The 26,544-nt window shown below is 42.9% G+C and overlaps 1 protein-coding gene across 1 annotated transcript in view; it reads left to right on the forward strand.

The window, feature by feature from the left end:
* The first annotated feature begins 859 nt into the window (after positions 1-859).
* The window catches only part of LOC106560925 (fatty acid 2-hydroxylase), a 30,705-nt gene continuing 5,020 nt past the window's right edge, over positions 860-26,544 (forward strand). The window contains exons 1-2 of the mRNA XM_014124381.2: positions 860-1,277; positions 24,953-25,042. Of these exons, the coding sequence (XP_013979856.1) occupies positions 996-1,277; positions 24,953-25,042 (372 nt within the window). The 5' untranslated portion in view covers positions 860-995. The remainder of the gene's footprint in view (positions 1,278-24,952; positions 25,043-26,544) is intronic.

The following is a 26,544-nucleotide window of genomic DNA, read 5'->3' on the forward strand; positions in this document are numbered from 1 at the left end:
AGAGAAAATGAAATATTTATCGAAATTAAAATAGACATGACGAACTACTAATAATAAAAATGCAGGTATTCCGATACACTTGGCTACTAATTCAGTGCAGCTGCAGCGCGAGTCAGGAGTATGTTTTATAAAAACAGTGTTGACAGTGCTGAATAAAGACTTAAACATACATCTCTTTGCTGTAATCTTTGATCGTTTCTCTATGGTCATGGTTTTAAAAGTTATTAAATCTCAAGTAGGCAGGTATCAAACTTTGCTGTGGAGTACTAGGCACGGTGATTTGAGCTATCAGATTGTCCAGAACAGTAGGCTTGATTTACGCACAGCTCTCCTGGTCGGCCGGGTAGGCGGAGTTTGTCCTTTCAGTTCAGACAAATGAAATGGTTCAAAATGGGAACACTGCCTTTTCGGCGCACAGGGTTTCTGAATCAAGTGCACGTAAAGGAAAAAGCGCAAAGTCGAATTAAAAAAATTCTAGTAATTAAGGAGCTCAAGCCTTTATCGTCGACTTTTCTACAGAATTGTTTGGTGATCGATTGGGAATAACTAGATGATCGATCGCGATCGACCTGTTGGTGACCCCTAATATATGTTATTGATATTGAGAGGCACCCACACATCAAACAGAACTACGCCCATGAGGAAATATCACGCATGTTTAACAGGTTCTCTATTAGACTAGTTTAAAAATATAGTTTTTATTTGATCTCAGCCCCATCTAAACATGAATTAACAATGTAATAATGGCTGTAAACATTGGGGGTAAAAAAGAAGCTAGAGCGCTGTGAAGTTGCAGAGCGAGCAAAAGGCAGATGAAAGACTGAGCTTTGAGCAGTCTTGAGCGATGAATAATTAATGATATGCTAATGAGTTGGTCGAGTAAGCTCAGTCAGGGCTGAGAAATGAAGTAGAAGTTAGTACGCGGTCAGTCGGCCAGGGGGTCTTTACGCGCTCCTTTAGTTTATGTTTTTTTTTGTGGACACTTCAACATCGCAATGTCTCCATTGGTGTCCCCTCGGGTTTTCTCTGAGATGGAGGTAGCCCGTCATTGCACAAAATACTCATGTTGGGTATTATTGGGGACGAAGGTTTATGATGTGACGGGATTCCTTCGAATGCATCCGGGTGGAGAGGCTCTGATATTACACAGGTCAGGGAGTGATATCAGCCTGGAGATGGAGGGACCCCCGCACCGCCATTCCGAGAACGCACGGCGGTGGATGGAACAGTACTATATCGGAGAGCTGGACACAGACAGTAATGCCGATGAAACACAGGTACAGGGTATAATACTCTGCTCTGATAGCCTACTCTAAAATGTAACCAAAACATAGTTTCTTATCGAATCAAATCAAATTGTATTTGTCACATGCGCCGCATACAACAAATGCTTATTTACAAGCCCTTAACCAGCCATGCAGTTCAAACAATAGAGTTAATATAATATTTACTAAATAAACTAAAGTGAAAGAAAATCGAAACAATAAAAAATAAACACAATAAATGTACATAACAATAACGAGCCTATAGGTTAGTCGAGGTCATTTGTAAAATGACTGCATAGATGATAAACAGCGAATAGCAGCAGTGTAAAAACAAAGGGCGTCAATGGAAATAGTCCGGGTGCCCATTTGATTAGTTGTTCAGCAGTCTTATGGCTTGAAAGTAGACTACAGTAAATTAAGACGATGTTCATGGTGGTTTGATTTTCACATCTGATTTGAGACATATTGCCTATTTACATCTAACAACAATCTCACATTGCCCCTATTTGTAACCACATGCATGTGGTTTACAAATAGGAGATGATGATGGCACAACAATATGCCTATTAACACAGTCAGTGGATTTGGGAGAAACTTTCCATTACTATAATGGTTGTAGGCTACATGCTAGTCAGTGGCGGCCAGTGCTGTTTAAGTTGAAGGCTGACAATTTTCTTTTTTCATGAGCATGGCCTTTTCTATTACAGCATATTGGATGACTGTCATTCATATTCCATTCATCCAGTTCGATATAACATTGATAGGTTTAGGCTACTACATGATACTCTAATTTTCCCTATACCCATCATGAGGTTGCTACAACCTAGCCTATGAATTCAAGTTTACAACGTAGGTGTAGACAGGTCGAGAGAAAGATTTGAGGTGACAGACAGTGACACATTCAATACCGCCTTGCATACTTGATTACACTAGGGTGTAATCATTAGTCCAACAGTTGCAAACAAGAGTTTCTATTGGACAAATTCAGGTATGTTTATTCTCGTTTCATTCCGTTTGCTTCTGTTTAAGAAACGTTTTTCTACAGAATCGGCTAAATGAATACACCCCTGATCGGACATAAACCCAGTTCACTTTTATAGCAGCCACGTTGTATTCCTTCTCGCATCTACGCGCTCTCCTCCTCAAACCTTTTCCCTTCGCTTGTGGACTTCAATGCACAACACATCAGCTGTATGCGACCAGGCTAAAAAACCTTTCCAAGCCAAACCATGTCATAACCGCTACACACAGCCTACCTCATTGTCACCATATTAGCTAAAGTAACGTCATAGTCAACATAGCTAATAGAACTAAAGCGCCAGTAAACCCGCTACAATTATGCAGTAACGTTAGTGTACAGTCAGTAAGCAGTTCAGTAAGCAGTTTAGCACTTACACCGGTGGGCCCAATAGCAATACATTTGTAAAACCAAAAGCTTACCTTGACTTGGAAGAGTTCCAGTGTTGTGTTGGATAGTCATAGCCAGCTAGCTAATATAGCAACCCTCTGATTGAGCTGGGTGTTTGAGTAGGTTAAACTAGCTAGCTAGCTGCATTTGCTGGCAAAGAAAGTGAAAAACAAGACGAAATATAGTTCTTGCTTCTTTATCATTTTTGAAGAAATGAATTTGTTAAACTGTTCAGCTATTGTCTTTAAGTCATCTATCACCACATTTTATGCACAGCAGGGCTAGCTAGCTATAGCTTATGATTTCAGTACTAGATTCATTCTCTGATGCTTTGCTGGGATGGACATGTCAGTTCATGCTGCAAGAGCTCTGATAGGTTGGAGTACATCCTCTGGATGTTGTCATAATTACTGTGTAACTGAATAGAAGGGGGCGAGAACCATGAGCCCCCTAGGTTTTGTATTGAAATCAAATCAAATTTTATTGGTCACATACACATGGTTAGCAGATGTTATTGTGAGTGTAGCGAAATGCTTGTACTTCTAGTCCCGACAGTGCAGTAATATCTAACAAGTAATATCTAACAATTCCACAACAGATACCTAATACACACAAATCTAAGTAAAGGAATGGAATAAGAATATATAAGTATGTGGCTGATTAGTGACGGAGCTGCATAGGCTAACATGCAATAGATAATATAGAATACAGCATATACATATGAGATGAGTAATGCAAGATATGTAAACATTATTAAAGTGGCATTATTAAAGTGGCATTATTAAAGTGACTAGTGGTCCATTTATTAAAGTGGCCAATGATTTCAAGTCTGTGTGTAGGCAGCAGCCTCTCTGTGCTAGTGATGGCTGTTTAACAGTCTGGTGGCCTTGAGATAGAAGCTGTTTTTCAGTCTCTCGGTCCTAGCTTTGATGCACCTGTACTGACCTTGCCTTTTGGATGGTAGCGGAGTGAACAGGCAGTCGCTCGGGTGGTTGTTGTCCTTGATGATCACCCTCTGGAGATCCCTGCGGTTGTAGGCAGTGCAGTTGCCATACCAGCTGGTGATACAGCCCGACAGGATGCTCTCAATTGTGCCTTTGTAAAAGTTTGAGGGTTTTAGGTGACAAGACAAATTTCTTCAGCCTCTTGAGGTTGAAGATGCACTGTTGCGGCTTCTTCACCACACTGTCTGTGTGGGTGGACCATTTCAGTTTGTCCGTGATGTGTACGCCGAGGAATTTAAAACTGTCCACCTTCTCCAATGCTGTCCCATAGATTTGGATGGGGGGTGCTCCCTCTGCTGTTTCCTGAAGTCCACGATCATCTCCTTTGTTTTGTTGACGTTGAGTGAGAGGTTATTTTCCTGACACCATACTCAGATCCCTCACCTCCTCCCTGTAGGCTGTTTCGTCATTGTTGGTAATCAAGCCTATTACTGTTGTGTCGTCTGCAAACTTCATGATTGAATTGGAGGCGTGCATGGCCACGCAGTCATGGGTGAACAGGAAGTACAGGAGGGGGCTGAGCACGCACCCTTGTGGGGCCCCAGTGTTGAGGATCAGCGAAGTGGAGATGTTGTTTCCTACCTTCACCACTTGGGGACGCCCCGTCAGGATGTCCAGGACCCAATTGCACAGGGCGGGGTTGAGACCCAGGGCATCAAGCTTATAATGAGCTTGGAGGGTACTATGTTGTTGAATTCTGAGCTGTAGTCAATGAACAGCATTCTTACATAGGTATTCCTCTTGTCCAGATGGGTTAGGGCAGTGTGATGGCGATTGCATCGTCTGTGCACCTATTGGGGCGGTAAGCAAATTGAAGTGGGTCTAGGGTGACAGGTAAGGTGGAGGTGATATGATCCTTGACTAGTCTCTCAAAGCACTTCATGATGACAGAATTGAGTGCTACGGGGTGATAGTCATTTAGTTTATGACTGCTTACCTTTGTTCCTGTACCCAAGAATGCAATGGTGGCCATCTTGAAGCATGTGGGGACAACAGACTGGGATAGGGAGAGATTGCATATGTCTGTAAACACACCAGCCAGCTGGTCTGCGCATGCTCAGAGGATGCTGCTAGGGATGCCGTCTGGGCCGGCAGCCTTGCGAGAGTTAACACATTTAAATGTCTTACTCACGTAGGCCACAGAGAAGGAGAGCCCACAGACCTTGGTAGTGGGCTGCGCAGGTGGCACTGTATTCTCCTCAAAGCGGGAAAAGAAGGTGTTTAGTTTGCCTGGGAGCAAGATGTGGCTGGTTTTCCTTTTGTAGTCCGTGATTGCCTGCAGACCCTGCCACATGCATCTCGTGTCTGAGCCGTTGAATTGCCGTTCAAGTGCGCAGATGTTGCCCTACAGGAGTTATACAGTAATAGTGTTACTGCTATTGTCTTCACGACTGACAATTGGACCAGCGATATCAGCCCCATGAGCATGCTGAGTCTGACAGCACAGTGGGTCGTCGAGGATTTCGTACTGAGGAAAGTCGTATTTCATGCTCATGAATGTGCTGGTTGTCATACCGCTGCCATGGTAGCTCAGTTGGTAGAGCATGGTGTTTGCAACACCAGGGTTGTGGGTTCGATTCCCACGGGGGGCCAGCACAGAAAAAAAAAAAAAAATATATATATATATATATGTGTATGTATGAAATTGTATGAAATGTATGCATTCACTACTGTAAGTTGCTCTGGATAAGAGCGTCTGCTAAATGACTAAAATGTAAATGTAATGTAAATGCATTTGAGAACATGTTTGAAACTTGGAAACATGAACACGCTAGCTCCATTCGAACAACTGACTGCAGAAATAAGCTCATCAACTGCGCCTGCAGCAGATGTGATACCCTCTGTCATGGCATTGAAACACCTGCTCAACAAACCTGCAGACAGGCTGTGAACAAGTGATTCGGTGGCATTCTCTCATCACTGTCCACTACTTTGATGCAGACAAAAAACAGGGTTTACGTGAACTGTTACAGACACAGCTGGACAAGATGGAAACGGACAAAGTGACAGTGCTCACCGAGGAAGAGAGGCCACGGACAAACAGACAGCTGAAACTTCACTGTTTGACATGTATGATGAAATCCTGGTTGAGACTGAAACGACTGAACAAATGAACAATGAAACAGCACAGTAAGTGAAAGAAATAGGTTTTGATGATGTTTTACTGGTAATGGTTACATATGTAAATGCCAACAAAATAACGTTTTGGTCAGTGTGGTGTGTGTGTAAACTTTATTTAACTAGGCAAGTCAGTTAAGAAACTATCGGATATCACTATCGGCCAAAAATGTCATATCGGTGCATCACCACTTATAACACTAAGTTTCATTGGTCGACTCTGACTTTTGGAAACTGTTGCTACCTCTACAACCCCAACATAAAGTGTGAGTGTTGCGGAGAGGGGGCAAGGGATGCATGTGGTTGTCACTGCCTTGATCCTGTTTACTACAGTTAAACAATGTCACTGTATTGATCCTGTTAACCACAGTTAAACACTGAACTGCTCCCTCATGCAAGTCTTTATGCCTAAGTATGGCATTCTCCTCTCTGTCAAAGTCTTATTTTATCACATATCAATTCAAAACATTGGGTTCAGTTTCAATTGACAGACTTGTGTTTACAGTGCTGTCAGGGTTTTGCATTGATTATAGTGCTGGTAGTATAAACAAGAGTTTTGGCGTTGTGCCTCTTGCTTATTCAGTGGTCCCTTTATATAAACATTAGGGGCCAACCCAGAGGACAATTCTCTTCACATCCTCCCACCCGCCCATTAGCTCATCTTCTGTCTCTCGCCGAGGTAGCAGAGGTTGGAGGTACTGGTAGAGTAACGTAATGCTGCCGTGGGTCATGGGAGAGATGTTAATGGATGATTGGATGATCCATGTTAATGGATGATTGGGTGATCCATGTAAATTGTTAATTGGATGGCGTAAATGGGATCCGCAAGCTATTACTGTGGGTCTTTTGCAGGATTGTGATCAATTTCATTTACATCTCAGTCAATTCAGGAAGTACACTAAAATTCCAATTCCAGTTATTTTGAATGGGGGGAAATTTGGAATAGAAATTGGAATTTGTTTTACTCTCTGACTTGACTGAAATTTAGATGGAATTGACCCCAACCCTGTTTTGTTGCTCTGGGTTTGGCTACTCAGAGTGGCATTGTGCTGTCCAGTATTTTGTAGCCTATCTTGTGTGTATGAGAAAATGAAAATACACTAATCTTGCTTCTGTGCATTGGCAGGGCAGAGCAGCTACGTCTAGTAAGATGAGGGGCGGGGGTGTGTGTCTATTTGTCAATAAATGCTGGTGCGCAATGTCTAATATTAAAGAAGTCTCAAGGTATTTCTCGCCTGAGGTAGAATACCTCATAATACGCTGTAGAGCACAATATCTACTAAGAGAGTTCTCATCTATATTATTCATAGCCGTCTATTAACCACCACAAACCAATGCTGGCACTAAGGCCGCACTCTACGATCTGTATAAGGCCATAAGCAAACAAGAAAATGCTCATCCAGAGGCGGCGCTCCTAGTAGCCGGGGACTTGGGGTCCAACATGTACGCTGCGGCGTGTATGGACTTCAGGCAAAAGTCTTCACGCTTTTTGATGTATTTCAGAACTGTGGTTTCCTCTGCTTGGAGCAACAGTGAAGTGGGCAGTGCAGTATGGATTTATTTTCTTACATCTGCAAGCAGAGTCTGAACATCAGACAGGATGGCATTGTCTCCCTCAATCCGTGCAATGGCTACTGCTATAGGTTTCAGGAGTTTCAGGCTGCTTACCACTCTCTCCCAAATACATCATCCAGGAGGATCCTCTTGATGGGGCTGTCCATATCGGCAGACTGTGATATGGTCATTTCTTGGAAAGACTCCTTCCCCGTCAGTAGACTGTCAAACATGATGACAACACCACCCCAATGGGTATTGCTGGGCAGCTTCGATGTGGTGCTCTTATTCTTCTCACTTTGCTTGGTGAGAGATTGCTGCTATAACTTGATGACCCTTCATATACCTAACCATTTCCTTGGCTCTCTTGTTCTCTTGTTGAGTGTATCCATTGTTTTCAGTGCCATGATGTCCTTGAGGAGCAGATTCAATACATGAGCAGCACAGCCAATGGGTGTGATGTGAGGGTAGGACACCTCCACTTTAGGCCAAGCAGCCTTCATGTTTGCAGCATTGTCTGTCCCCAGTGCAAATACCTTCTATGGTTCAAGGTCATTGATGACTGCCTTCAGCTCATCTGCAATGTAGAGACCGGTGTGTCTGTTGTCCCTTGTGTCTGTGCTCTTGTAGAATACTGGTTGAGGGATGGAGAGGATGTAGTGAATTATTCCTTGCCCACAAACATTCGACCACCTATCAGAGATGTTTGCAATACATTCTGCTTTCTCTATGATTTGCTTGACCTTCACTTGAACTCGATTGAACTCTGCATCTAGCAAATGAGTAGATAAAGCAGGTCTGGTTGGAGGGGTGTATGCTGGGCAAAGAACCTTCAGAAATCTCTTCCAATACACATTGCCTGTGAGCATCAGAGGTGAACCAGTTGCATACACAGCTCGAGCAAGACATTCGTCAGAATTTATCTGACTACATTCCTCCATTGAGTCAAAAACACTTCTGATTCCAGGAAGACCATGAGCTGTTGCTATTGATAAGGTGTCTGATTTTTCATCTTCACCTCGAATATAAGTAGAGGGACTTTTGTCAGAGGTTGCTTGTTGTGAGCGCTGAGGGAACTTTATGCACTTGGCCAGATGATTCTGCATCTTTGTTGCATTCTTCACATATGATTTGGCACAGTATTTGCAAATGCACACAGCTTTTCCTTCTACATTAGCTGCAGTGAAATGTCTTCACACATCAGATAGTGCCCATGGCATTTTCCTGTAAAGATGAGAAAAAACCCAAATACAATTCCATGTTGTAACATCTGCTTCCAACTCACACTCTCAGACACATACATCCCCAGCTCACTCTCCAGATCCCAATCACCTGAATTCTGATCACCTGTTCACACACCTGTATATCATTTACACACACTATTTAGTTAAGTTCTTTGCACCTCATGAGGTGAGGTATTGTTTGTTTTGTGACACACTTCTATTCAGAGCTCTGTTTTTCCCAGTAATTTAATCCGCCCGTGTATGAGAGTTTTTGCCTGCCTCCCTAATGACGCCCTTTGCCTATTCCCTGCCTGTATTTAGCTTATCAGATTTCCTGTAATCAACCTATTACCTGATCTCCCGGATGACGTTACTAGCCTTTTCCCTGCCTGTACTGTTGCATTTTTGGACCCCCTGTGTATGACCTTCTGCCTGCCCCTGGACCCAGCTACCTGCCTCCTCCTGTGGTCCTTTACAAATCAACACCTGCTGCGCCCTGCGCTTGAAACCAGCTCTCTGTCTCCCATCGTGTTCATTACACATGTACAGATAAATACACTGCTCAAAAAAATAAAGGGAACACTAAAATAACACATCCTAGATCTGAATGAATGAAATAATCTTATTAAATACTTTTTTCTTTACATAGTTGAATGTGCTAACAACAAAATCACACAAAAATAATCAATGGAAATCCTATTTATCAACCCATGGAGGTCTGGATTTGGAGTCACACTCAAAATTAAAGTGGAAAACCACACTACAGGCTGATCCAACTTTGATGTAATGTCCTTAAAACAAGTCAAAATGAGTCTCAGTAGTGTGTGTGGCCTCCACATGCCTGTACGACCTCCCTACAACGCCTGGGCATGCTCCTGATGAGGTGGCGGATGGTCTCCTGAGGGATCTCCTCCCAGACCTGGACTAAAGCATCCGCCAACTCCTGGACAGTCTGTGGTGCAATGTGGCGTTGGTGGATGGCGCGAGACATGATTTCCCAGATGTGCTCAATTGGATTCAGGTCTGGGGAACGGGCGGGCCAGTCCATAGCATCAATGCCTTCCTCTTGCAGGAACTGCTGACACATTCCAGCCACATGAGGTCTAGCATTGTCTTGCATTAGGAGGAACCCAGGGCCAACCGCACCAGCATATGGTCTCACAAGGGGTCTGAGGATCTCATCTCGGTACCTAATGGCAGTCAGGCTACCTCTGGCGAGCACATGGAGGGCTGTGCGGCCCCCCAAAGAAATGCCATCCCACACCATGACTGACCCACCGCCAAACCGGTCATGCTGGAGGATGTTGCAGGCAGCAGAACGTTCTCCACGGCGTCTCCAGACTCTGTCACGTCTGTCACATGTGCTCAGTGTGAACCTGCTTTCATCTGTGAAGAGCACAGGGCGCCAGTGGCGAATTTGCCAATCTTGGTGTTCTCTGGCAAATGCCAAACGTCCTGCACGGTGTTGGGCTGTAAGCACAATCCCCACCTGTGGACGTCGGGCCCTCATACCACCGTCATGGAGTCTGTTTCTGACCGTTTGAGCAGACACATGCACATTTGTGGTCTGCTGGAGGTCATTTTGCAGGGCTCTGGCAGTGCTCCTCCTGTTCCTCCTTGCACAAAGGCGGAGGTAGCGGTCCTGCTGCTGGGTTGTTGCCCTCCTACGGCCTCCTCCACGTCTCCTGATGTACTGGCCTGTCTCCTGGTAGCGCCTCCATGCTCTGGACACTACGCTGACAGACACAGCAAACCTTCTTGCCACAGCTCGCATTGATGTGCCATCCTGGATGAGCTGCACTACCTGAGCCACTTGTGTGGGTTGTAGACTCCATCTCATGCTACCACTAGAGTGAAAGCACCGCCAGCATTCAAAAGTGACCAAAACATCAGCCAGGAAGCATAGGAACTGAGAAGTGGTCTGTGGTCACCACCTGCAGAACCACTCCTTTATTGGGGGTGTCTTGCTTATTGCCTATAATTTCCACCTGTTGTCTATTCCATTTGCACAACAGCATGTGAAATTTATTGTCAATCAGTGTTGCTTCCTAAGTGGACAGTTTGATTTCATAGAAGTGTGATTGACTTGGAGTTACATTGTGTTGTTTAAGTGTTCCCTTTTATTTTTTTGAGCAGTGTAGTTAAGCAGTTAGATTAAACAACTCCTTTTGTAGGATAAATGTTTTAAAATGAAACATGTATGGATACAGGTGAATTAACACTCCTCAGTTAGCAGGCTCAAGCAAGCTAAAACCCACATGGTAGCAAAAACGAACTAGCAGAAATTGTTAACAAGTTAGAAATGATTTAAACACACTTTGCTGAAGGCTACTATTTACTAGTTAACAAAATAATGTATGTCATATAAAATATATTAACCCCACCCAGTTTCATAATTAAAACTTACCAGAAAGCATATAGTCCTTGGCCCAGACAGTGTAGTAGTGTGGACTCAATAGCATCTCATTAGTGTGCAAGAGCTTGAGAATCAGCTGTACATGTGATGGAAGAGTGCACTGTGTGTGCAGAGGGTTGTAATTCCATTGAATTGGGGATAGTTTAACCAAAATATGCCACAAGACCTAAAATTGCCTTGTGTATCCCACAAAAAAACTTTCACTGTTATAAGCTAACTTTTTTTGATGAATTTAAGCAAAATTACCCAAATTCCAGGGCTTAACTTCCCATGGAAAAATTCCAGAAAAATGTTGGAAATTTACCGGAAAGTTTCCGACCCTTGGCAACCCTAGTTTTTTTTAGTTCAGACAGCAGTTATTTTCTGACAAGGCTACACTAGTTGTCATAGTAATGATGGGTTTGTGTTCAGTGGTGTAGGCTGATTGGTGGTGGTGCTAGTGTTTGTATCACTCAGTGCTTATCACTCAGAAGTTATGTAGCAAGCTAAGGTAACAACAATGCCTGCCATGGACATTTCCCAGTTGCTTTGCATTCTCAAAATCATAGGGTAAGAACATTTTTAAAGCCTCAAAGGATAAGATGATCCAACTTTCAAAATTTGTCCTTTTTGGCTAGCAACAGCAGTCAACTAGCTAGCTAGGTAGCTGTTTAGCTTTCTAGCATAATCACTAATTTGTTTGTAAACAATTAACAAGCTAGTTAGCTACCACATGTTCTTGTCAAACTGTCAACAGAGCAGCTAGCAATAAACAAGATATTCCAAATAGCAGTCTAAAACACTTGAGGGCAAATAAATCAGATTTGACCATTCAGACACATGGCCAGGAATCAGATTTGTATCGGTTTTCAAACCATCTATAAAGGTGGTTTGAAATGTGTCTTGAAATATCCGATTCCATGTGCTTTTTGGCTGTTCAGATTGCAGGAAAAAGAACAGATGCGAATCGGATATGCAAATAAATAGTCACTTTTTGAGTCACTTCAAACTGCCAATGTGAACACGGCTACAGAGACTTACCCAAAAACGAACATGTAATGACTCAGGGGGTTGAATACTTATCTAATCAAGATATATTACTGTTTTATTTTTTATATATATTTTTTTTAATTGTAGCATTTTTCATCCACTAAGACATTATAGAGCAGGGCTGCCCAACCCTCTTCCTGGAGATCTACTGTCCTGTATGTTTTCAGTCCAACCCTAATTTAGTGTATCTGATTCAGCTAGTTAAGGTCCTGTTGAGCAGCTAATTAATAGAATCAGGTGTGTTAAATTAGGGTTGGACTGAAAACCCACAGGATGGCAGATCTCCAAGAAGAGGGTTGGGCAGCCCTGTTATAGAGTATTGTGTGTGGATTGTTGACAAGAAACGTCAATTAAATCAATTTGAATCCCACTTTGTAACAACAAAATGTGTAAAAAGTCAAGGGAGTGTGAATACTTTCTGAAGGCATTGTATTTTTATGTGTGTGTGTATGCATAGGCTTTTGTGAATGGTGAATGTTGGCCGTCTGGCCTGATGTGGCCCTCCACAACTCTTTAGGACAGAGTGCCCTCTGAGAGAAAAAAGCTCCATCAGTGGGTTGATGATAACCTTTTGGGAGGAATTTGTGAGGGCAGTCGGTGGTGCCTCAGCCTCGAAGGAATGTTTCCTCTTTATGGATCTGAATCACATTTTTTCTTTCAAAGGCCTTATTGTCTTTCATCACTCATCCCCAGGGACATGACCAAGCATTATGCAGCAGGCTACTGAGGGGGTGGAAACTAGAGCGCCTCAAACGTTCAGTTTGAAGCTGCCATCTCATCTCCTTTTGTAATTTGACAGCAGAATTAATCCATAAAGTATATTTTATCTGCTGCAGTTGGCCTAAGTTTATCATTGTGAATGCTAGGGTTGTTTAGCTTCTGCTTCCATGGAGACAGTTGTCACAAGCCTTCAATTAGCACACATCTTCATATGTAGGTCCCTCAGGTAATGCTCTACAACTGCTGGCTCAAGTCAAAGGGTGGTGAGGGAATAGGATGATGTAAGTGGGGAGGAGAGGGCCGGAGAGAGAACAGGTTGTGAGGTCTGATTGATTAAGACGCAGCACAAACACAGCCGGCATGTTTAACCTGTCCTGTCTGAGGATGGCTGGCCTGCTCTGCCACAGTAATTGCAATAAGATGTGGCATGGGCCCCTGGGAGAGGCAGCAGGGGCAGAGTTGAAGAGGTGAGACTGTCGTCACCAGGATATAGAGAGATCCAGGGGGTTCTCATTGGCTAGTGTGCCAGGGTAGTCCCACACATGAGGAGCCCTGAAGGCTGGCAGAGACACAGCTGCCTGTGGCAGTGCTGAGGGGTGGGGGATGCCATGCTACACTGTTGTCTCTGCAGCCTCCTGATTCTCCTTACCCCTCCCCATCAGAGAGCCAGGGATAGTCAGTTTCTCGCTCGCAGACATCATTTTGTGTGATTGCAGACCAACTCATTAGTGATGGGGGAAAACATCAATATGGTTATATTATTTTTGACAATATGGTTATATTATTTTTGCACTAGTCGGCTGTATCTGTGCCACTTTTTAAATAGTGAGCCAACGTTTTTAGCACGTATTTTCATGACTGATCAAAACTCACTTTTTCACGGCTCTCTCTTGTCCCTCTGCAGCAGACATGATCAGCAATATGTTTGGAACATCGAATCACAATAAAATCGCACTATCAAATCTCAATACACATAGAATTGTGAGAATCGCAATACGTATCATATCGGCACCTAAATATCATGATAATATCGTATCGTGTGGACCCTGTCAATTCTCAGCCCTACAAATTATACTGTAGCTGTTTAGCTAATAAGTTTTTGCTAACATGTTTAGTTAATAGGACACTGCACAGGTCAGATTGTATAGCAAGGACAGACACAATGGTAGACAGGTGCATAAACACAACAAATAGGGCAGGGCCAGATGAATTAAATGGCGATAAAACCAAAGGACAAATTGCTGTGTTTAGTTTCATGTTAGTGAGTTGTTAACCACAAAGAGGACAAAAGTAGCTCTCATTATCATTTCTCCCATAGCTCTGTTTACTTCTAACACAGGTCTCTCTCAGCCTCCAGGGCCTTGAGGACCACTATACTAGAGCCTGTCTGTTGGTATTTATATAGGAAGGACCTAACTCTCAACGCCAAGTGAAGTTCATTGTTCAAGCACCACCCAATACCAATTCTCTGTCATGTGTATTTATAAACGGCCTATGGCTAAATGGTAGGAGTGCTATGACAAAAACGTGTTTTGTAAAACAAGCCGTTAAAGGGTGGGTGAGCAAGTTTGGAGTGAGTGACTGAAGACACACCCTGGCCCAGCATTTGGCTCATGTTAGGCGTATCTTGACAAGCTATGGTGATCAGTAGTTTAGCAATTGCTGAGTAACTGTAATCTTGGGTGGGAGGTTATTACCTCTCCCTTTAACAAAGTAGAAAATCCATCTGAGTCAGCACGAACAGGAGCCTATCATTCCATGACTTCTTCTTCTCCCAAACTTATCCACACACCCTTTAAACCAATAAAATCAGTGGTTAAGAGGAAGATAAATCTCTCTCATGCTGAGCTAAGAGCACGTAGAACATATACAATTATCTTTCTATGCCTATGCTAATATCAGCATTGTCCTGGTCATTTATGATATACATGTTAGCACACATCAACATGTGGATAGACCTTTGCACCTGGCTTTCCCAATCTGTGAGCTATGAACTTCTACCTGCCACCAGTTATGAATCTGTGTATTGAAGAATCTCCCCAGTTTCCATGTCAAGAGATTTTATGTGGTTGTCTGCTGCTCAGACGGAATCTAGGTCAAAAACTCTCTGGTCATCATGCCCATATCGTGTTTGAAGTCTATCATGGTTCTCCTGGTTTATTGTGGTAATATAATGGCAGTCTCTTGTCATACTCTGTGTATGTAGTAACAGGACACTCGGTCCCAAACGTCTCCAGCTACAGTTGGTCTCTGATTTTAGTACCATCCTCATCCGCCCAACTGAAAGAAAAGAGAACACGATTGCGTGTGTGTGAATGAGAGTAATCTTAATTTCTTGCCAGTCAGGTTTGACTTGCTTTGTTACTAAGAGAGGCTGAGTGACCCTGCTAGCCTGTGTGTGTGTGTGTGTAAGGAGAGGAAGAGGAGAGGGAGTCACACACCTCCACACCCTGTCACTGTTTCTCTCCACAATGAAAAGTCAAACGTTTTGTGAAAACATGTTACTCCCCTGAACGGAATCATTCATGCAGTTCCGTTATATAGCAGACATATTTCTACAATTTAAAACATCCTTTATGGGACCGTTTTTACACTTTAATAAACAGCGGAAGTGACTTTTGTGCAAGGTGACTGTTGTGACTTAAAGGAATGTGGGTTCTGTAAGTGACCTAAATTAAGTAATTTAAGTCAACTTTTAATTTCTTCATTACCCACTTGAGAGAGAGAGAGACTGCTCTTACATATTGTAGCAGAGCCATTTCAACTGATATGTGAATGAGATTGAGACTGATCTGACAATGACTAATTGGTTCTTATGTACATGTGTGTGGCGAAGGGGAAGTACACTTATCTCTCTAAACTCTGTAGCCCGTCCGACTGTGTACCCGGCACAGATATGATAGTGATAGTTAACCATTAACTAGGATGAGTCACATGACCTCTTCACTGTGACCAGGGATGGAACCATTGATGACATCTGGGATATACCTTTTTAACTGACGTGCACAAAATCCACCACCTTCCTGCTGTGACATAATGACCGGTAATACTGATTGGGTCTGTCTGTCGTGTCTCCTCTTGTTACCCAACTACTCTGGCTACACCATTAAGACCTCCAGTGTGGGCTCAAGGACTCCAAGAGTGTGACTGTGAACTTTGAACCTGTATCCACATTGGAAATGACCATACAGCCCAACCCAGCAACTGTTGGCAAACACTTGAATAATCTGCTTGATACTGTTAAAAAGAAACTCCCTGCTTTCTCTTATTACTCCTTTATACAACAAGCTATCCATCCATAATCTCTCACAAAAGCCTTGACGTAACATGTATTGAGATTGTGTCCTGTTCCCTCTTCCCAGCCATTGACTCACCACACTCATTATCAGAGCTGCTCTCTGGATAGGAGCAACACTAGCCTGTTATGTGTAGGCCTACTTCTAGTCCAGTACTGTGCCCTTATGTGAGCGCCAGTGGTTGCCGGTTTTGTCTTGACAAAGAATAAAATACAAGGCAGGATTGTGCTGTGGCTCTGGCCAGCTGGGTGGGCAGTTGTTCATATTGCCTGTCTGTGACCTCACAATTCCCCATCCTAAACCAAGCATTCCCCTCCCAAACCACGGGCCCCCGCCTTCCTCTGCCACGCCCAGTGCCCCACCAACACACTATGGCCCCTGTTCTGATGGTACCAGCCTGGACTAGGGTCTCCTCTGTCCATCCCCTTTGTTTTTTGTCACTCATTCTTTCCTTAATTCTCCTTCCCAGCCTATTAGATGGAGGACACACAGAGTGCCTTATTACCGTTCGCTCCCCCACCTCTCCTCTCAGTGTAGGGCTGAGAGGACCGGGAATGAAGAAGCTCTATTGTCTGACTAAATGACTAAAATGTAACTGCTCAGTTCTCCCAGCCTGCATGCCTCCACACCAGCTGCAACCAGAGACAATTACCCCCATTCCCTTGAAACACTCAGACCCGTACTGTAGAAGTAGCAATAGGAGTAGTACTGTAGTAGTATATAAACATGCAGTGCAGGATATCTCTTATAATTCATCTTCTAGGTTTAGTCACCAGGCAAGGTCACACATCTTATTTTTGAATGAGAATATAGTTTGATGTCTGGCAATGCGAAACTAGGCATCATTTTTCCATTACTGTCAAGGCCCACACTTGATTCCCTACTATGAATACAGGAAGGTGTGGTATATTAAAGCTATAAGGCACGAGGGGGTGTGGTATATGGCAAATATCCCACAGTTAAGGGCTGTTCTTATTCCCGATGCAACGAGGAATGCCTGGATACAGCCCTTAGCCGTGGTATATTGGCCATATACCACAAACCCCTGAGGTGCCTGATTTGCTATTATGGTTACAAATGTAATTAGAACAGTAAAAATACATGTTTTGCCTCACACGTGGTATACGGTCTCATATACCACAGCTTTCAGCCAATCAGGTGGTTCCAGCCCTGAATGCTGATTAGCTGAAAGCCGTGGAATATCCGACCCTATACCATGGGTATGACAAAACATTTATTTTTACTGTTGTAACTATGTTTGTAACCAGTTTATTTAAGTGATAATGCCCGATAAGCGGGTGTTTGGAGGATATATTGGCACGGGTGTTGTTAGGCCAGAGATGAAGTTGAGGGCCGGCAAACAGTGCCAATACATCCTCCAAACACCGGCTTCGAGGGCATTATCACTTTTATACAACGGTTTAACAACATATTCAAATAATGATTGACATATTTTTAAAAACGTTATTTTGATGAATTTACTCATACTATTTCATCCTTGCACAAGAAGGTTTCTACCCAAGCCGGCTGGTCATTCATTCTAGCGGTTCGGTTGCTAGTGTCACGTCCTGACCATAGTAAGATGTTATTTTCTATGGTAGAGTAGGTCAGGGCGTGACAGGGGGTGTTTTGTGTTTTTCTATGTTTTCTATATCTATGTTTAGTTCTAGTTTTCTAATTCTATGTCGTTGTTTTTTGGGATGACCTCGAATTAGAGGCAGCTGGTCCTCGTTGTCTCTAAATGGAGATCATACTTAAGTAGGTTTTTGTTTCCCAGCTGTGTTGGTGGGTAGTTGTATTCTGTTTAGTCTATGTACCTGACAGAACTGTGCACTTTCGTTTTTCTCTTTGTTATTTTGTCTTTTGTGTTTTTGAGTTAAAATAAATTTCATCATGAGCACTCAACACGCTGCGCTTTGGTCCCCTCTCTACGACAGTCATTACAGCTAGAGACGCGACCCAGTTGTTCAGTCTTTTTGTTCTGTATCTATGGACGCGACCCAGTCGTTGGTTGTAAATGTTCCATTGCCATAATGGCTGGCAACATTGTTATCCTATGCTTGCAGCCAGATTAACAGAAAAGTAGCTGCATTTGCATTTGTTTAAGCTGTTTTCTAGTGACATTTATTTGGATACATCCATAACAATAAGCTAATGAGGCGCTATTTCGCACCTCGATGGCATAGAAGAATGTGCTCACTCGTCAGGACTCTGTTGTTCAGAGGAACTAGCCAACAACACAGTCACTACAACACAATCACTTCAAACTGAAGCTGGGAAGACTGCAAACTAGATGCACTTTGTTACATTTTACCTTTATTGAAATTACATTTATTTGTATATATCCATAAAAAGGATGCCAGCTGATTCATGATTTTGACTGTCTGAGAAACGCTGCCTGCCTGTTTGTCTCGTCTCAACATGTTCATTACTATGGGACAGCTGGAGATCGAATTTGAATATTGAAACAATGTTGCAAATGTCGGAGAGACATACAGCAAGGTTTATACAAATCTCTGCGGTTGAAAACAAAATGTTAGTCTAAAAGAAATGTGAGATAATGTCTAGATGCTTTTTATAGTGGAGATCAAGTTTATAAATTGCCTGGCTGAGCTGATGAGACAGTGGATTGCGCAGTCAGATGGACCAGAGTAAATAGGCATTTTAACATCATAGATTTAGCCGGTGGTAACTTGTGGAATAGACACCGGCTGGAATGCTGTTTTAACGAACCAGCATTCAGGATTAGATCCACCCGTTGTATAAAATAGCAATAAGACACCTCTGGGGTTTGTGGTATATGGCCAAAATAGCAAGTCATTCTGTGTTGCATCGTGCATAAGAACAGCCCTTAGCCGTGGTTTATTGGCCATATACCACACCCCCTCAGGCCTTATTGCTTAATTGTACACCCACAAACATCAGAGATGAGTGGTCCATGACCTTTTGAGTACGTATTTTGTTAACCTAAATTGTATGCTGTGACCAGGGGTGTGAAAAGTGTATAGTACAGTAATTCAATACACCTTGTAATCTCTGTCAATATTCCTTGCGTTCCACACATTGTGTCATAGTTCACATAGTAAGAGTATACACAGGCACAACCCTATTCTGTGTAGTAGACCTAGTCAGCTTTATGCCGGTGTGTCTCGCCCCAAGCGATGAAACTAATGTGTGTGTATGTGACTGTCTGTTGTCACATCTTGAGACTGAGTAGATGTCTCAGAGAGAGAGTGAGGGGACACTGTACCCTACGCTATGAGCTGATGGGAGGCCCTCTGTCCTCTCCTCTACTCTGATGTGCCGTTGATGTGTTACCATGGTGAGGCCTACCTGAATGAGTGTGTTCAGTGGATGGGAGGTAAACTGGTCTGGTGTGGATGACCTTACTTAATGACCCTGCCTCTCTCTTAGCAGTATCCATCCCTCACTTACCCATCCTGGCTGAGCAAATAAAAGCCTTCCGCTCTCTCCTCTCCTCAGGCCCTCTCCCATTTCACATGGAATAGTCAAAGCCCTACACACACAGTACACACCGAGACACTGCTCTGCTGGAGCAGCTTACAGTCTAGAACTTCAACGGATAATTTTGTATTTTTTTATTAAAGTATTTTATGGCTTGCTATAAGTATAAGTAAGCTAGTTGATTTACACACTTGTTGGCTCTGACTCCTGTGTTCGGTTCACAATAACTTACCCTAAAGTTCAGGTCCCTGTTAAGAGTGGCCATATTTCCACACATGCTGGTTTCAAATCAAAGCCATTGCCCAGGGTGATTAAAAACTAGGCCCAGAACAATCATTGCCAGACTCCAATTTGCTGCTTATTCCAGCCAAGCCTTCCAATAAGTCAGTGAACTCAACTCAGGTTACTACGTAGAATCAGGTCAGGTGCTTCTACACTTCTTCACTTTCTCAGGGTTCTTATGACAATACTCTCTTAAGACTTCTCTGGGAAATAATATGTTCCGTTCCTCTTCAGAAAATAGCAACATACCAGCTGTAATATTCAATGGTATTTTTAGTGTTGTAATCCTTTTTTTTTTATTGCTTTGGTGCAGTTTCCACAAGTATGTGGTACATTTTCACAACCCTTGTAAGGGGTGTTTAACTGGCGGCAGTGAAGTCAAACGCAGGAGAGAAATGACTGTGTTTCCAACGGCGCAGTTTATTACAAAAAAAAACACCGGAAAACATAATAAAAATGTATGGGCAACATAACCCGACGCACACCAGTACAAACGTACACTTACAATAAACAATCTCCGACAAGGACATGAGGGGAAACAGAGGGTTAAATACACAACATGTAATTGATGGGATTGGAACCAGGTGTGAAGGAAGACAAGCCAAAACAAATGGAAAATGAAAAATGGATCAGTGATGGCTAGAAGGCCGGTGACGTCGACCGCCGAACACCGCCTGAACAAGGAGAGGGACCGACTTCGGCGGAAGTCGTGACAACCATTAGTACAAAACTCAAAGCAGATCATCAAAAAGGTAGATGTTTCAAAACTTTTCCAATTGACTCAGTACAACAGACAAATTAATAGTACATTTTTCACCAAACTTAATCAGTGTTTGATGTTCGCTACACATCATGATACATGATTACAATACAGGTGGAACAATGCAGTTTTAAGAAAAAATAAGTGTTAAATAAAAGTAACAAATAATTCAAGAGCAGCAGTAAAACAACAATACAGGTGGTACCGGTTCAGAGTCAATGTGCGGGGCCACCGGTTAGTCGAGTAATTTAAGTAGTGTAAACATGTAGGTAGACTAAAGTGACTATGCATAGATACTAAACAGAGAGTAGAAGCAGCGTAAAAGAGGGGGAGGGGTGGGGGGGCAATGCAAATAGTCTGGGTAGCCATTTGATTAGCTGTTTCAGGAGTCTTATTTAAAAATAATATTGAACCTTTATTTAACTAGGCAAGTCAGTTAAGAACAAATTCTTATTTACAGTTACGGCCTAGGAACAATGGGTTAACTGCCTTGTTCAGGGGCAGAACGACAGATTTTTACCTTGTCAGCTTGGGGATTCGATCTAGCAACCTGTCGGTTACTGGCCCAATGCTTTAACCACTAGGCTACCTGCCACCCCAAAGCCTTATGTTTTGTGGGTGGAAGCTGTTAAGTCTTTTGGACCTAGACTTGGCACTCAGTAATCACTTGCCATGCAGGAGCATGCAATTACATCAATACAGACCAATGTCAGGCCATGCCAAAAGGTTTTTCCCAAGGTGCATGAACAATGAGGACATTAAGTGCTTTACTGCGATGTCAATGAGAACCTATGACCAAATGCTCAAGACAGGATTTGTGCATCAATGAATGTGAAAGATGTCTTCAATGATCACACATGGGATAGAAGTTATGGAAATGTGATTTTCTATTTTATTAAAGTGTATTGCCTTATGTGAAAACAGTGCAATGTAGTGTAGTACATTCAAAGGGCAATTGTGAAACGGATATCTTTAATTGTTTGCTATAAAATTAACTGGTTGTTAAAACAGCTAATCAGTTCAGTTGCACTAATACATTGAAATAACAGTGTGTCATAAACCAAATATTAAAACATGCTGAAGCTCACATATGAACGGTGTGTCTGCCTCTGGTGCCATAAAAGTCCTGCCTAGGTGATCATTAACTTTGTATTTTTTTGTGCATCTGTTTATAACTGTAATTATGAGTTTCCATCATGTGAGTTGACATGCTTTTTTTGCTTGTGTGTTGTATTTGCATTCAACATAGTTTAAGTAAGCTCATGGAACACATTTATAATGCCTTGAGAAAGTATTTTATTGAAATGTATTGAAAAGGAAATTCAGAAATATCTTATTTGCATAAGTATTCACACCACAGAGTCAATACATGTAAGAATCACCTTTGGCAGTGATTACAGGTGTGAGTCTTTCTGGATAATTCTCTAAGAGCTTTGCACGCCTGGATTGTACAATATTTGTACAATTCTTCAAGCTCTGTGAATTTGGTTGTTGGTCATTGCTAGACAGCCATTTAAGTCTTGCCATAGATTTTCAAGCCAATTTAAGTCAAAACTGTAGCTAGGCCACTCCGGAACATTCAATGTCATCTTGGTAAGCAATTCCAGTGTATATTTGGCCTTGTGTTTTTGGTTATTGTCCTGCAGAAAGATGAATTTGCCTCCCAGTTTCTGTTTGAAAGCAGACTGAACCAGGTTGTCCTCTAGGGAGTTGTCTGTGCTTAGCTCTATTCCGTTTATTTTTATCCTAAATAACTCCCAAGTCTTTCCCAATGACAAGCATACCCATAACATGATGCAGCCACCACCATGCTTGAAAATATGAAGGGCGGTACTCAGTGACGTGTTGTGTTGGATTTGCCCCAAACATAACACTTTGTATTCAGGGGGAGGGAGAAGGAGAGAGAGAGGGAGAGAAATAATAACGTTTTGGAACTTTTTGTGAGTGTAATGTTTACTGTTAATTTTTTTTAATTGTTAGTTTCACTTTTGTTTATTATTTATTTCACTTGCTTTGGCAATGTAAATATATGTTTCCCATGCCAATAAAGCCATTCAATCAAATTGAGAGAGAGAGGGAGAGATGGTGGAAAAGGCTGGAGGAGGCAGAGAGTGAGATGTGGTTAGGATTTAGAGAGAACAGATGAGGTGTTGCGTAGCCGTGGAGATGTGTGAGTAAGAGGGCGGAAGTACAGGAGGATTTCGGTTAATCATTTGTACAGCTGGAGAGTTGAGATAGAGAGAGAGTTGCCGCTTTACACCTGACTAATATTGCACCTGTCTGACTCTGAGAGGAGTTGCCAGGCAGTGGCTCGACCAGGGAGAGCTGAGAAGGGATGCACGGGAGAGAAAATGAGATGGCCTCGCCTTGTCCCTGGGAAAGGAGGGGAATGGGAAGACCATCACAGGACAGACATGGTGGGAGGGATGACACTGAAAGACAGGCTCTACCCCTAGGTCACAGGGAGGCTAACCTTCACCAGGTAGTTTAGGTCAAATTTGTTGCTCAAGAAACCACAGATCAGCTCTGTGATAGGAGGGTTTAGACTAGGGTCAATAAAACCATCTCTTACCCCCACTCATAACGTGAGCTATGAAATTCACCTTCAGAAATGAGCATGGGGTTCATATTGGAACATTCGCCTGCCCTTTTAGAAGAATGAAAGATTGAATCAAAAGTTATTGTTGAATAGTAAAGGATGGAGGTGTGTTCCGTTGTTAAATAGTTACTATGTCGCTTTGTGTAAATAGTCAACACCCATAGTCAACACCCAATGCAAGCTGAGGCATGCCTCTCTGCCTATTTGTTTTAATTGTACAAACTCCTCATGTCACATCACCAAGCTTGACAGCATGGCTATCCAAGGATCTAGTTATCCCTCCCCTCCCTGTAATTTTCACCCACTTAGTTTTATGATGACCAACAATATGGCTGAATTATGATGATCCGCTGATAGAGCTACCTTTTGAGGAGATTACCTGGTCCTGAGCATAAACGCAGACAGTCATGTAATGTGCCCTGAGACATAAAAGGGTGCCTTACCAAACAATATGAAGTGAAAGGAATGCGCTTTATGATATAATCAGTGCTGTGTCCATGTTACGTCCTTCCCATTCTTCAGGGCCAATGGCAAAGGCAGATCTATATGCTCTATGCCTCTGACTCATACAGTCAATAAATGGGAGAATGTACCGTTCCTGTTTGAGTGAATGCAGATAACATCTGGTCATCATGAGTGTAATGGTGAACGCTGGACATCATACTTAGTCCATTCAGGTGGCAACACTGATACTAGTAGTTGGCAACGCTGATACTATAATGTCATTACATAATCTGGAGTATAGCCATGGGGATGTGCAGAAACAAATACCTGTCATGATTCTCCACACACACACACACACACACACACACACACACACACACACACACACACACACACACACACACACACACACACACACACACACACATCTAAACCAAATTGTATGTCCCCATGGTAACATTATATTGTGAATAACTTGCTTTAGTTTCAAGGTTTAATTTCACATGCACAAGTAAAGTAAAATGCCTTTCTTGCAAGCTCTAAACCCAACAATGCAGTAATCAATATCAATGTAATACTAAAAATAACATAAGGTAGAACAAAAACACTAAAGCAATAAAAACAACACGAGAAAGTAAGTAAGCATACTACTGTATATGTAGGGTCAGTATGTTCCAGTACCATATTTACAATGTGCAGGGATACTCGAGTGATAGAGCTATGTATAGGGGTAAGGTATTAGGATATATGATAAACAGAGTAGAAGCAGAGTATATGATCAATCAAGTCAAATCCAATCAAATTGTATTGGTCACATACACATGTTTAGCAGATGTTATTGCGGGTGTAGCGAAATGCTTGTGTTTCTAGCTCCAACAGTGCAGTAATATCTAACAAGTAATATCTAACAATTTCACAACAATACACACACATTTAAAGTAAGGGAATGGAATTAAGAATATATAAATATTTGGACGAGCAATGTCAGAGCGGCATAGACTAGAATAGAATACAGTATATACATATGAGATGAGTAATGCAAAATATGTAAACATTATTAAAGTGACTATTGTTCCAATTATTGAAGTGGCCAGTGATTTCAAGTCTATGTATATAGGGAAGCAGCCTCTAAGGTGCTACTGATGGCTATTTAACAGTCTGTTGGCCTTGTATGTGAGTGAGTGTACGTGGTGTGTATAGACTCTGTATAAATGTATGTGCATATTATGTGTGTGTGAGCAAATTATGAAGTGAGTGTTTGTGCGTGTGTGTTGGGAGTGTCAGTGTGCGTGAGTGCCTTAATGGATATCCTGCCGATGTTCGCATTTTGAATTGCAGCTCACAACCGTTGTCTCCTGTTGTTCCACAGACAGTGAGGGAGAGGAGGAAGACCCAGGAGCACACCGTGGACGAGGAGCCTTCACCCCTCAGCAAATGCAGTCAAGTCGACCTGGACACGGTGAGAGAAAAATACATAAGAGTAAAAGGGAGAGGGAGAGAGAGAATCAGAAAGAAAAGAGTAAGAAAGATCTCAAGCAGTGTTTCCTTCTTGGGTTACTGTACCACCAACTGAATTTAGCTCTGGCCGGAGTACCCCTGAAGTACCCCCTCGTGCATTTTACCAGTAGGCCTATGGTCTCATGAGTCTTCTCAAGTACCCCTGGCTAAGAAACACTGATCTAGAGGATGGCCACAGGGTCCTCTGGACTTCCCTCTTTGATCAGGCTGAACATCAAAACCCAACCACTGCAGGCTTTCAGCCAGGCAGGAAGTGACAGGTGATCATATCAGGGGTTGGTTATGGGGTTCAACTACAAGTCAGAGTTGAGCTCAGATCCCAGAGCCGTACTGGGTCGCCATTGGCCCAATACTGTGACGCAATGTCCCCACCCTCGAAGCATCGTTACCGATCGCTCCACAAAAGCCGCGGTCCTTGCAGAGCAAGGGGAACAACTACTTCAAGGTCTCAGAGCGAGTGACGTCACCGATTGAAATGCTATTAGCGCGCACCCCGCTAACTAGCTAGCCATTTCACATCGGTTACACAGGCAGTGTAACAGGCAGCCAGGGTTGTGCAACATCAATGTGTCTGGTCCAAGGCCCTTGAGTTCAACGCTCTTGCTGCTCTGACTGTGGCCTGTGAGCTACAGTACACTGCTGCATTGACACATAGGGCGTGTTCGTAAATTCACTCTGGCTATCTACTCCGATTTCAGAGCACTCTCATCTGAGTGTGCCGGAGTTCAGAATAACTGATGAATTTACGAATGCTCAACACCCGTGGAATATGCCCGGTGTCAGTTAAACATCGGGGTAAAAAGATTAATTAAATTGTTGCCAGCAGCACAGTAATAGTCACAAAATTCTCTGGATAACATGAAAGCAGCTTAACCAGCTCTGCTAGGGTGAGAAAAATGGTCAGAGTGAGGTGTTCTCTCATTTATGTCTGGAAGTAGCTAGCAAGATAGATAACTTTAGCCAGTTAGCTTGGGTGCTTGACTGCTGTTGTGAGGTCAGAACGCTCGGATCAACCCTACTCCTCGGCCAGAGAGTCCAGTGTGGGCTCTGAACCCCACGAGAGCGAAACACTCAAAATGTACGAATGCCCAGAGCGCACTCTGAGCACTCTCTGGCACTCCAGAGGGAATTTACGAACACGCACATAGAGGGAGGAGATGGAGAGAGTTGGGAAAGATGGAGACGTGACCACGCACAGTCATTCACCCGGCTTTGCTAAAAAATGTGTGCCCACCCGTTTTCACAGCTAATTATTAAAGACCATGGGGGAGCCGCTCCGGGGCATTCATAATCATAGCTTATTACCGTCTGTAGTAGATATGAAGATATGTGGAAGGTTTATCTGTATTCAGTACAGATAGACAGGGTACGGTATGCAGGGAGAGATTCCTTTGTTCTCACTAACAGAACAGGTCTTTCTCAGGCCTTAGGAATGTTTTTGAT

This window comes from Salmo salar, chromosome ssa10 (assembly GCF_905237065.1).
Source record: "Salmo salar chromosome ssa10, Ssal_v3.1, whole genome shotgun sequence".
Lineage (NCBI taxonomy): Eukaryota > Metazoa > Chordata > Actinopteri > Salmoniformes > Salmonidae > Salmo > Salmo salar.